This window comes from Pelodiscus sinensis, chromosome 2, assembly GCF_049634645.1.
Source record: "Pelodiscus sinensis isolate JC-2024 chromosome 2, ASM4963464v1, whole genome shotgun sequence".
NCBI lineage: Eukaryota > Metazoa > Chordata > Testudines > Trionychidae > Pelodiscus > Pelodiscus sinensis.
In genome coordinates, this window is record NC_134712.1 from 230,308,342 (window position 1) to 230,322,061 (window position 13,720).

Consider the following 13,720-nt stretch of genomic DNA (forward strand, 5'->3'; position numbering starts at 1 on the left):
CTCATTTCCAGCCGCATCACTACTTACTCACCTCTTCACACCACCTGCTGCGTCTCAGCAGCTCTCACGGCCATTTTTTTTTTCTTCAAATGGCCGTGGCACACCTGTGTGTTCCGCGGAACACAGTTTAAGAAACAAGCTACTATATAATTCAGAGAGTTTGTCTGTCTATGTGTCCATCTGTCTCCAAGCTGTGCTTGCTGCAGCTGCCATGGACAGGCACTTCTCACCTGGTCCCAAGCTGCTGCGGTGGGAGAGGGCTGGGATTGTACTCTTTACCTAAGGCAGTTTGCATACTGAACTTCTCAACCTCAGCCCCACCTCAGAAGAATGATTTAAATGAAGAAAATCAAAATTTGATTAAGGACCCAAGCAATGCTAGGTAAACCTTCTAGTTCTATCTAAATTAACATAATACGGGTAAGAAAGTACAATGCCCTTTTATCTTGACTGTCTTGCTTATCAGCATCAATATCCAAAGCAATGGAGAGAATGCATAAAAAGGCCCCTAAGCCACAGAACAAGAAAAGCATCTCCTGGAGGGAGAACAACCCTTCTGTCAAACAAAATTGTTTGCATTTTCTGGTGGTGGTGATGGCAGCGAAGAGGTCCTTTTTTGGAAATCTCCAGGTTGACTGAGCATTAATGAGTGCATCTCCCATTCATAATCTTGGAAGAAGTGCTTACTGAGATCATCCATGTTTTACAGGACTGGAAAGTAATCAACTGAAAAGAGGATGTGGCTGTCTATATACTAGTTCTACAGCTTTACTGGTTTATCACAAAGGGAAAGTGATCTTATCCACCCACCCTGCTGGCTGATGTTGAACGTGCAGAATGTAATGGCGGTCATTAATTTTATAGATTTATTGCTGACCAATGGAAAGAAGTGAACACAGGCATTTCTGACTGCTCTCAACTCTAAGAGGCTGATGCAAAGTTCTTGGGCAGACCTACTAGAAATTAAAGGAATCTTTTGTGAGGACAAATTGTGACATGAGAGTACAATGGAATTACATCTGAGAGAGTCACTATTCTGAATTTTTGTGTTTTCACAAAAGTTATTTAGCAATCTTAAATCTAGAATCAATCTCTATCCCTCATTCTTCTTTGGGATCAAAAGTACTTTGAGTAAAACCCCCTCCCTCTGAGAAACAAACCAACCCAACCCCTCACTGGCCTGGTCCCCAAGAAACACACAATGCAAACAAAAAAAGTCTCTCTCTCTCTCTCTCCCCCCCCCCCCCCCCGGGGGGGGTTCCCTCATATTCTTGCCCTGCGGGGTCAGATCAGACCTGTGGGTCACAGGTTCCCCACCACTGTCACAGCAGGTCCATATGCAAGAGGTAACCCAACTGGAAATTCCTTCTGACAAAACCAGAAGGCCCTTCATCCTATCAGTCACAGCAATTAAAAGCTGTGTCAACCTGTGATAGGAAGATTGCAGGCTGTAACTTCCACCATGCATTTGGTACAGACCTTCAGAGCTGTAAGCCAGGTCAAACGTAAGGACTGCAGACTAGCAGTGGGGGGACCATTGTAAAATGGAGAAAACATTTGGGACCTGGAAAGACTGCCACAACCTACAGGTCAAGGATGGCATACCAGTCTCCCAGCTCCAAGAAAGGAATAAATGAGGGAAAGGACACCATATGGAATTTGAGCCTCTTTAGGTACTTGTTAAGGTTTTGCAGGCGTAGGGTGGACCAAAGACCTCCCTTGGCCTTCAGGTTTAAGAAACATTGGAAATAGATCTTCCTATTCCAATACTTAGATAGAAATTCCTCTATTACTCCTAGCTATAGTAGCTCCTGGACCTCCTGCATGTGAAGATTCTCATGAGAAAGGTCCCTGAAAAGGGGCTGAGAGGAGTGTGTGTGGAGAGGAATGAGAGGGCATAACCCCATGAAACTGTCCAGGATTCAGCAGTATGATATGATGGCAGACCAAGCCAAGAGGAAATGGGGGAGATGCTTGCTAAAGGGGGGAGAAACTGGATCCATCAGGAAATCTGGTATCTCGCCCTCGAGGGCTCCCTAAATATGATTTTTTAGCTTTGTACGTGGAGTGGTTCAAGCCTGACTGGGCTGAGGGTGTTGTCAGTTGACACATGTAGCCCCATCTATTCTTGGTAGGCTGCTCCTAAAAAATATTGGTTCCTCTAACACAGACTGTGTTGAGGCTGGAACCTTTTCCAGGCCAGCCCAGGCAAAGGGCATATAACCCCAAGATCTTTAGGATAGTGTGGGACTCCTTAAGCCCATGTAATTTAGTGTCGATTTGCTCCACAAAGTGTTGCCATCAAAAGGAAGGTCTTGCACTGATTGCTGCATGTACGTTGACAGGCCAGAGACAAGCAACCAGAACCCTCAACATAGATATGACTGATGTCATCATCATGTGTGTTGTGGAGTCTACCATGTTTGTGGCTGCCTGGAGTGCTGTCCTACTGGCTGCCATGCCCTCCTTCCTGGAATCTTCAGGAAGTGATTCCTCAAGCTTGGTCATGGTTTGCCACATATTAAAATCATCACAGCCATGGAGAGCTTGCTGATTTTCTACCTGCAACGGGGGCTGGAAGACTAATGCATTTTTCTCCCAAACAAATTTAGTCCCTTAGTGTCTTTGTTGTTGCCACTGCCTTTCTTTCTGGTTGACCTCTTCTACTGCCAACAAGTTAGGGGCTGGCTGAGTTTATAAATATTCATGGCCCATTGTGGGACAAAGTATTTCCACTCAATCCTTTTGAAATTGGAGGTGGAAGGGGAAAGGACAAGGTAGTGTGCCAGAGGACATTCATGACTTTCAAAACCCCCTCAAGCAGGGGTAAAAAACTACCTGAGTAGGTGCAGTGGAAATAGGGCATCTGCTAATTAGTTCCTCAAACTCCTTCGCATGCAGCCCCCGTTTAAAAATGACCCTTAGTTCCTGTTCGACTTTTGCACTGGCTTGCAGCTCCAGGTGAGGAGAACTTGCAGAGCCCTCATCTGGGGAAGATGAGGATGATGCTGGTACTGTGAGTTCTGCTCCCCCCTCCTCTTTCCTGAAAAGCAACTAGTTGGCCCACTAGAACCTCCTGGGTTAAGGGAGTTTCCTACTTAGGGACCTGTGCCTGCTTGGGAGGCTGGGATACCAAGGCTGAAGGCCTCTCATATATATGCCCCAGAAACCAACCAGGCAGCCTGAGATGGCTGGTTAAACCTTTATGGGTTCCAGGGATACCAGGGTACTAGCCACTCTGGGAGATGCAGCGCCAAGGGCGAGGCAGGGAGCTCTATTTAATGCCAGCTTCTGAAGTCACATGCCCATTCCCTGGCATTAAGGAGCGGGAGTACTGCAGGCCTGCTAGGATCTTTCCCAGCAGAGTGAGTCTGCATCATGGGACCTCAAAGGAGGTTGGGGATAGGCAGAATAGCAATGGGAGCTCGGAGATTAACGCCTTCCCTTCTCCACTCAGTACCTGGACCTTGAGCAGGACTGAGAGTCTAAGCAAGTCCAGCACCTGAAGACCAAAGAGACCACAAGGACCTGTGTGAGGGGGACTGGTGCTAGTATGACTGCGATTGATGACACTGTTCATCCAAATGGCCCCAGAGCAGCGCTGAGGTCTGGCAGGCACACATCACGACTAGTATTCACCATGATTCCAGCTACCTTTGCCCCTAGTCCTGCGTTTGGTGCCCAGAGTTAAGGGGACTAAAAGAGCATTCATGAAACCTCCCTTTGAAGCCCAGAAAGCTGGAACCAGGATGCCAGACACATGAGCACCGCTATAGAAACAAAATGAGGTGCAGCATCAACTGCATCCAACAAGGTCCTAGCTAGCAGTGGATGTTCATTAATAATGGACTGGAGATGCTCTCAGTGTTCAGATGGAAAGCACTCAAAAAGATGGTAAACCTAGAATAATTTCTGTGTTCATATTTTGCCATAAAATCTTCCTAACTCTGCTTTTGAGGGACATGTATCTCCCACTAATAGTAGGTATTGCTGGGTGTCCATTACTGGCTGGGATGGTTTCCCAGCATGCAAGACAACACTGGAAGCTTGGATATCCTAGCATATTCCACAACAAAAAAGATTCCCAAAAGAAAAAAAATAACCTTTTTAAGGGATTATAAAACAAGCCTCTAGAAAATGAGAGAGATAAAATAAATTACAGATGATATCTAGTCTAAAGAATATATTCAAGACAGTTATAAACTGGCGCACTAAAGGCTATATTTCAGATTGGATCACAAGAATGAAATGAGAATAAATATCAAGGGCGTCATGTCTGATGTTGAGAATATGTAAATACAAAACACGCAGATACATACAGCATATCTGAAAGACTTGCTTCAATTGTATTGACACTTACTTGTGCTCTGCACACACACCAAGGCAGGTCTGACACATCTCACATGTGGGGCCTTGGAATTTGGCATCTGTGCAGTTACAGGTTCCACACTCACAGGTTCCTCTTCCATTGCAGATTTGCCCATTGGAAGCCATACATGAAAATGTATCCAAAGAGCAGTCACAAGCACTGCCAGTGAAATTGGGGAAACACTCACATACTCTACATTTGCAGATACCATTTCCTGCATGTTAAAAAGATATTTTAGTGAATGGACATTTTGTGGCACCAAAACACATAAATCTGAATGTTTATTAGCAGGGGCGATTAGTAATGTAAACTGACTGATGCAAAGATAAACAGATAATGAGCAGAACTTATGAATACACTTTTAATCACTGCCACCTCCTTTGAGAGCTTTTCAGTTAGTGACATTTTTCTTTTCTTTTCACAAAACCTCAACAAAAGAACTGGAAAGATTGGTGAAAGGTCAGTCATGGTGACCATTCTAAAATAAAGCTCTTTCCCAACAATGGCTAATCAGCACACTGGCAATGTTAGTACCTCTCAAATAATAATTTCACTTTTATATCATGCTAGTAAATTAAATGCCTCAATTAGGTTGGAGCCCTATTCTACTAGGTACTATGCAAACATACAGTAAACAACAATTTGCACCTCAACTCCTTGCCTTAGAAAAGCTTTGTCTCAGGATAAAAGTAGAGCCATGCAAGCAGAAAAATGTCTGTCCATGGATAGAAACGGGAATATGTTAAACCATAAGGCTCTACTCTTGAGAAACACAGCAGTCACAGGGAAAAGAATGTGGTGCTGCTACTTCCAGAAGTCAGTGCCCTACTTTGGCAGTTCCACCCAGCCATGCTGTTGTACTGCCTCAGGCAGGGCTGTAGAACCCTGACAACTGTATGGAAGGTCTGGGGGTGGCGCTGAGGACAGCATAGCAGGAAGGAGTAAGCAGTGCAGGGCGCTACATGTTCTTCTCTTTGGCTACTGTAGTTTCTGGGAGTAGAGCCCGCAGGTTCAGCAAATACAGATTTCTATCTGCGGACAGATATTTGTATCCACACATGACTCTAGACAAAATGTCAAGCTGTCTTCATGATTGATTAACTGCTTGGCCTCTTAGACCGCTCAGATGGATACTCAATAGCCACCTGTACTTTATACAATGTGAACAATAATCACTAGTATCTTGACTGAGATTACCAACTCATTCTGTATTGCTAAAAGTAACAGTAAGCTAGTATAGTAATAGAGTCTCAAGACACTTGACTCAGAATTTACGACACCCACCTTGCCAGATCCAGCCTACATTTCTTAGATAGTTTTTATTCCATGTCCCAACACAAAATTCTCTCTCAAATATTGCACTAGACATTTTCAAATAAACTTGATTTATGATGATTTCAGCTCTTTTAAACTACTATATATTTGAGAGCTTGTGTCTGTCTGTCCATCTGTGACTCTAAGAGCTCCTCCTAAATGGTAAGAGCTAGGACCACCAAATTTGGTATGTAGCTTCCTTTTATCACAGTTTAAAGCAACACAGGGTTTGGTTGTGCAAGGACAACGGGATGTGCCTGGAATGTGATTACTTCTCATTAAATGGAAAGGGAGGGGGCTGGCAGGAGGGACAGCTGTACTACAGAATGAGCACAGAGGGAGCATCAAGGGGCCAGAGATGGGATTGGGACACCTATAAACTACACAGGACTAGGGGTGGAGAAAGGGACAGCTATCTACCATATATTTCAGGGAGTTTGTCTGTAAGCGCGTGTTTGTCCCCCAGCTGGGGAACATGCACCTGTCCCCAGCTGTGCCCACGGCATCTGCAGCAGACATGGACAGGTACTTCTCACCTGTCACCTAGCTTCTGCTGTGACACATGACAGGAGCTGCTCTCCCAAGTGCAGCCTGCATACTAACCCCTCATCCTCAACTCCACCATACAGCAATGATTTAAACAAAGAAAACCAAAAATTATTTCAGTTTGAGGGCCCAAACAATACTGAATAAATCCTCTAGCCATTTATATATTTTATAGTAATACATATTGTAGGTATTTGCTTAATGTCAGCTTTATGAGATATATGATGCACTCTGGTCCCTTTTTAAAGGGCAAAAGTATATTTTGTAAATCTCTATGGTACCACAGGATTACTTGTTTTTAAAGTTACAGACAAACATGGCTAGCCTTCTGAGATTTTTTTAATTTTTGAACTTCTTATAGCATTTTACAGCTTTTGTCAAATTCTCTTTACATCGCAGACTGGAGCCTTGATCACGGGGGTGATATTTAATCTAAAGTGTTAGCATTTGTACTAACACATATCATACCTTTGGCTGTAGATTGATGGCCATTATATTATTAGGTAACTAGCTTCAGACAGTATCTACTCAGGCCAGATCCAAATGGTTCTGTATTCATTTGTTATATCCTCTCAGTCACCTAGTTTCTGTTTACATTTGTCAGCCTTACCCTGTAATATATTTGCAAGGTTTTACATAACTGTGAACTGTATTTCTTACCTCCACAAATTTGGCCATTAGATCGATCACAATTGAAGTTATCACATTCACAGTGTTTGCCAGAATAGACTTCATTGGTGTTTTCCCTTTTCTTGCACACACATTGTCCACAAATACACTCCCCGTTGTTACTGCATATTTCTGTACTGTTCTCTCTTCTACAGTAAGCATCCATATCTTCACTATTTACTTCATCTGTGCTACATTCACACTCTTTTCCAATACGTCCTTCATTACATCTAGAAGAAAAACATATGTCTAAAGATTTAAACAAAATAAAACTCATGTGAACTGAAAATCTTTACATACAATATATAAGAGCCACAGGACAGAAGACACTAGTTACTGTTTCTGTAGAGAATGTTTTGAATTTCAGACTAAATACCAGCTGAGACTTAACTGTTAACATCCTTGGGACCTAACTGTGCCATTAAGCAGTTTCTGACCTGTTTACCTGTTCCAGGTGAAAAACTGAGGGCTGCAACCTATGAGCTACACAGCCATTGACTGGCCTTATTTCTGTACAATCATATAATTACTTACTACTTTTACTATAAAAATGGTACCAGTGGCTATTTACTACCCCATCCTATTGAATCTCTCTATCAAAGAAACAATCTCTATTGGACACTAGGCATTCAAGGGCTGGATTCTCAAGAGATATTCAACACCTGCAGCTCCCAAGGACTAATTGCAGTGATGAGTGTTCAGCACTTAAAAAGATCAGGAAAAAGTGTTTATGAACAACCTTTTATTTCTTATAGTTATCAGAAATCAAACTGAGAGCCACTTAAAGTAGAGATGAAGATTTCATCTGGAAATCATTTAGGGGTAGAAAAGAGCAAGGAATTATTCTTAATACTGAATCCATTATTGTTTTAGTTTTTGTGTATTAAGTCAGAGATGCATAAGAGAAATCTTGTCTTTCTTCCCCCGCTGGCATGCGTAGGAATTTTACTTTGTTTAGCCAAAGGGAATATGGAGAAAAACTAGTTTGAAAATGAAACAGAGTACTTCAGGCAGGTACTATTTATGAACTGCCCATTACCAAACGTTTAGCAGAGAAACATGCTCCAATCTGCAAATATTCAGTTCACATACCACTTTCACTGACTCCAAAGGGAATTCCATATAAAATATCCTGACAAAAATCAGGTTCTACATTAAACACAATCCTGAAATCTTTCCATTAAATTCGTATCTATGGCTGTTTGTCTTTAACAGATAACTGCATATGAGGGAGCTGTGAAAAAAGTTGAAGACACAAGATGAGTGAGGCAATATCTTTTACTAGACCAGTTTCTGTTGAAGACATACATGCTTTCAAGCTTACACAGAGTTTTTCTTCTGGTCTCAGGGCTTGTGTATAGTTCTGGCTCAATTGGCATTGCCGTGATCAATGCAGTTGTGTTGATTTAGTGAGTCTGGTGAAGACTAGCTAAATCAATACCAGAGCCCTCAGCCATCGACATCTGTACTACATCTCCCCAAGAAGGCGAAGGTAAGTCGGCAGGAGAGCATCTCCCATCAACTTAGTGTCATGTAGACACAGTGTAAAACGACCTAGGATACTTTCACTTCAGTTACATAAATCACGCTACAGTAAACTTCCGATAATCCGGCACCTTTAGGTCCCAGGGGGTGCCGGATTATCAGATATGCCAGACTATCGGAAGGGGGAATTATGAGGGGTCTGGGATGCCACCCCAAACCCCTCAAACCCCCCCCCCCCCTTCTGATAGTCCAGCTCTGCCCCAGGCGTCTCTGATTCAGCTGCTGCTGGTCAGTTTCAGCAGCGGCTGAATTGGGGACACCTGTGGCAGAGCAGCAGGGGTGCTGCCGGGTTGGTCCCGTAGCACGGCCCCTCGGCAACACCCCAGCTGCTCTGTCCCAGGTGACCCCAGGAGCAGCTGGGGTGCTGCTGGGTTGGTCCCGTAGCCCCAAGGGGCAGCGCTACGGGACCAACCTGGCAGCACCCCAGCTGCTCTGCCCCCAGCTTCCCTGATTCAGCTGCTGGTCAGTTTCAGCAGTGGCTGAATCAGGGAAGCCGGGCGCAGAGCAGCTCCAATTGTTCAGCTGCCTGGAGCACTTCTGGGTTCCCAATGGTGCCAGACCATCAGGATTGCTGGAGCATTGGATGCTGGACCAATGGAGTTCTACTGTACTTCAGATACATAAGTTAAGCTGACGTACAGTGTTAGCATAGATTAGCACTCAGAAATGTACTCTAGGGTATGTCTACACTTAAAATGACATGTTGGCACTAGCAAATGTCTACACAAAGATGTAGTTCAGTCTAACAACATCACCCTAGGATGTGGATTTTTCACACCCCTAACTGATGCAGTTAAACAGACCTAGTTTTCTGGTATAGACCAGGCCTCACATTAAATACAAGGTAGAACAGATTATTTAACATAATTGGTTAATTCACTTTTTACCCAAGCATGGCAGGATAGGCGTTAATGATCCACTTCACCTTAAATGGTCCTTTGAAATATGAATTATCTACTTGCACTTAAGTTTAGCTGTGACACTGTGCCTATATCTATACAGCAAAGAAAATCTGTGGCTTTCTTTGTCACCCAGCTCATGTACATGGGGCTCAGACCGTAGGGCTTTTCCCATCGCTGAATGTAGAATCATAGAATCATAGGACTGGAAGGGACCTCGAGAGGTCATCAAGTCCAGCCCCCCGCCCTCAAGGCAGGACCAAGCTCCACCTACACCATCCCTGACAGATGTCTATCTAACCTGTTCTTAAATATCTCCAGAGAGGGAGATTCCACCACCTCCCTTGGCAATTTATTCCAATATTTGACCACCCTGACAGTTAGGAATTTTTTCCTAATGTCCAATCTAAACCTCCCTTGCTGCACTTTAAGCCCATTACTCCTTGTCCTGTCCTCAGAAACCAAGAGGAACAAATTTTCTCCTTCCTCCTTGTGACACCCTTTTAGATATTTGAAAACCGCTATCATGTCCCCCCTTAATCTTCTTTTTTCCAAACTAAACAAGCCCAGTTCATGAAGCCTGGCTTCATAGGTCATGTTCTCTAGACCTTTAATCATTCTTGTCGCTCTTCTCTGTACCCTTTCCAATTTCTCCACATCTTTCTTGAAATGTGGCGCCCAGAACTGGACACAGTACTCCAGCTGAGGCCTAACTAGTGCAGAGTAGAGCGGCAGAATGACTTCACGAGTTTTGCTTACAACACACCTGTTGATACAACCTAGAATCATATTTGCTTTTTTTGCAACAGCATCACACTGTTGACTCATATTCAACTTGTGGTCCACTATGACCCCTAGATCCCTTTCCGCCATGCTCCTTCCTAGACAGTCGCTTCCCATCTTGTATGTATGGAACTGATTGTTCCTTCCTAAGTGGAGCACTTTGCATTTCTCTTTATTAAACTTCATCCTGTTTACCTCTGACCATTTCTCTAACTTGCTAAGGTCATTTTGAATTATGTCCCTACCCTCCAAGAAGTTGCAACCCCACCCAGTTTGGTATCATCTGCAAACTTAATAAGCGTACTCTCTATCCCAATATCTACATCATTGATGAAGATATTGAACAGTACGGGTCCCAAAACAGACCCTTGTGGAACTCCACTTGTTATCTCTTTCCAGCAGGATTTAGAACCGTTAACAACAACTCTCTGACTACGGTTATCCAGCCAATTATGCACCCACCTTATCGTGGCCCTATCTAAGTTATATTTGCCTAGTTTATCAATAAGAATATCATGCGAGACCGTATCAAATGCCTTACTAAAGTCTAGGTATATGACATCCACCGCTTCTCCCTTATCCACAAGGCTCGTTATCCTATCAAAGAAAGCTATCAGATTAGTTTGGCATGACTTGTTCTTCACAAACCCATGCTGGCTATTCCCTATCACTTTATTACCTTCCAAGTGTTTGCATATGATTTCCTTAATTACCTGCTCCATTATCTTCCCTGGGACAGACGTTAAACTGACCGGTCTGTAGTTTCCTGGGTTGTTCTTATTCCTCTTTTTATAGATGGGCACAATATTTGCCCTTTTCCAGTCTTCTGGAATCTCCCCTGTCTGCCATGATTTTTCAAAGATCATAGCTAAAGGCTCAGATACCTCCTCTATCAGCTCCTTAAGTATCCTGGGATGCATTTCATCAGGACCTGGTGACTTGCTGACATCTAACTTTCCTAAGTGATTTTTAACTTGTTCTTTGTGTATCCTATCTTCTAAACTTACTCTCTCTCTGCTTGTATTCACTACGTTAGGCACACCTCCAGACTTCTCGGTGAAGACCGAAACAAAGAAGTCATTGAGCATCTCCGCCATTTCCAAGTTTCCTGTTACTGCTTCTCCCTCCTCACTGAGCAGTGGGCCTACCCTGTCCTTGGTCTTCCTCTTGCTTCTAATGTATTTATAAAAGGTCTTCTTGTTTCCCTTTATGCCTGTAGCTAGTTTGATCTCATCTTGTGCCTTTGCCTTTCTAATCTTGCCCCTGCATTCCCGTGTTGCTTGCCTATATTCATCCTTTGTTAGTTGTCCTAGTTTCCATTTTTTATGAGACTCCTTTTTTATTTTGAGATCATGCAAGATCTCCTTGTTAAGCCAAGCTGGTCTTTTGCCATATTTTCTATCTTTCCCACACAGCGGAATTGTTTTCTTTTGGGCCCTTAACAGCGTCCGTTTGAAATACTTCCAACTCTCCTCAGTTGTTTTTCCCTTCAGTCTTGCTTCCCATGGGACCTTACCTACAAGTTCTCTGAGCTTATCAAAATCTGCCTTCCTGAAATCCATTACCTCAATTGTGCTGGTCTCCCTTCTACCTTTCCTTAAGATCATGAACTTTATTATTTCGTGATCACTGTCCCCTATACTGTCTTCCACTTTCAAGTTCTCAACTAGTTCCTCCCTATTTGTTAAAATCAAATCCAGAACAGCTTTTCCTCTGGTAGCTTTTTCAACCTTCTGAAACAGAAAGTTGTCTCCAATGCAGTCCAGAAACTTATTGGATAGCCTGTGCCCCGCTGTGTTAGTTTCCCAACATATGTCTGGATAGTTGAAGTCCCCCATCACCACCAAATCTTGGGCTTTGGATAGTTTTGTTAATTGTTTAAAAAGGCCTCATCCACCTCTTCCACCTGGCTAGGTGGCCTGTAGTAGACTCCTAGCATGACATCGCCCTCATTTTTTACCCCTTTTAGCTTAACCCAGAGACTCTCTACACAGCTATCTCCTACGTTCATCTCCACTTCAGTCCAAGTGTGTACATTTTTAATATACAAGGCAACCCCTCCTCCCTTTTTTCCCTGTCTGTCCTTCCTGAGCAAGCTGTACCCTTCCATACCAACATTCCAATCGTGCGTCCCATCCCACCAGGTTTCTGTAATACCAATGATATCATAGTTGTATTTATTTGTTAGCAATTCCAGTTCTTCCTGCTTATTACCCATACTTCTCGCATTTAGGTATCTAAGATTTTGCCTCCCTGTTGTGCCCTGACCCTCCTTTCTCCTTGCCATTATAGGCCGTAGTCCCCCCCCATTTCCAACCCACCTCCCAGTCCCGCACATTCAGCAGTCCTGTACTTTCAGGCTCATTCAAAGTAATTACTCCCCATTGCCTCCTGGCACTCTCTATCGAGGTAGCACATCCACATTAGGGAAGCATGTCTTGGACTAATTTTGAGGCTTCCTTGTAGTGTAGACGTGCTATTTCAAAATAATCTATTTCAGAGTATTTCTTCCAGAATAGCTTATTTCAAAACAAGTGTGAAGTGTAGACATACTCTAAAGGATTTTAGAACATGTAAAAATTTAAAATATCTACATAATTAGAGGCTGAAACACTAAGAATAAAGAAAAAAAGCAGATGAGGAAAATCACACAAATCTTAAAAGCCTTTTCTGTAAAACAATGATTAGGGATGAATGAAAATTCAAGCCAGTCATGAGCATTCGGTGCCAGCTTGCCATACATTCCTGCCAAGATGCTACAAAAGACACTGAACACCTGCTTGGCTCCAAGAAAATCCAGACTTCATGTTACGAAGTAAATTTAAATCAATCTTAAAGCTCACAAGATTATATCTTATGTTCCATTTTTATTTCATTCTTGCAGTATTTCTCATATTAAATGGATCTTTACATTTAAATAAGCAACTTCTCCCCCCCCCCCAAAAAAAGCCTCCATATTCCTTGAAGGACCAACTCATAAAGGGCCAGATTCTGATACTTTGACTTAGGCTTGGTAGTGCCTTACCACATGAATAGTCACCCTTATGTCAATGGGACTATTTGTGGAGGTAAGTTCGTATTCAATGTGGGTAAGGCTCTAAGATGGCCAATAATTGCAATGTTTCTTCCAGCAAACCCGCCCAAAATAAATAATAAAAAAAGACTGATTAAAGAAACTATGTGCTCATATTTCCACTCTGCCCAAAAGAATAGAAGGTCCATTTATTTACCTGCAAGCACCACACTCAAATGTTCCATTTCCCTCATGGCACAGTGGACTATTAGGAATTCCCTTATTTTGACACTGACATTCACAGATGAACTGAAGATTAATTTCCACTTCTTCAGTGAAACCCAGTGGTTTTATTTTAATGGTTTCATTTTGTCCTTTCTTTGGACATTCATTAGCAGTTACACTAATCTCAAATTTAACCTGTAAGCAAAAAAAATAAAAAAATAAAAAAAGGATTCTTTTATCAGTACTAAAAAGGTGCTCTGCCTAAATGATTAAAAAGTAAAATATTTCAGAGATTCTTCAGAGGACTGCAATCTTGTTCAATTCTTTAGATATTAAAAATGTATGTTAAGTTACTTC

The 13,720-nt window shown here is 42.7% G+C and overlaps 1 protein-coding gene across 2 annotated transcripts in view; it reads right to left on the reverse strand.

Moving 5' to 3' along the window:
* ITGB1 (integrin subunit beta 1) overlaps window positions 1–13,720 on the reverse strand; it is a 95,129-nt gene that overhangs the window by 20,449 nt on the left and 60,960 nt on the right. For both annotated transcript variants that reach the window (XM_075922675.1, XM_075922676.1), the window contains exons 11-13: window positions 13,356–13,558; window positions 6,890–7,128; window positions 4,361–4,583 (exon numbers count right to left, since the gene is read on the reverse strand). In XM_075922675.1, coding sequence (XP_075778790.1) covers window positions 4,361–4,583; window positions 6,890–7,128; window positions 13,356–13,558 — 665 coding nt within the window. The remainder of the gene's footprint in view (window positions 1–4,360; window positions 4,584–6,889; window positions 7,129–13,355; window positions 13,559–13,720) is intronic.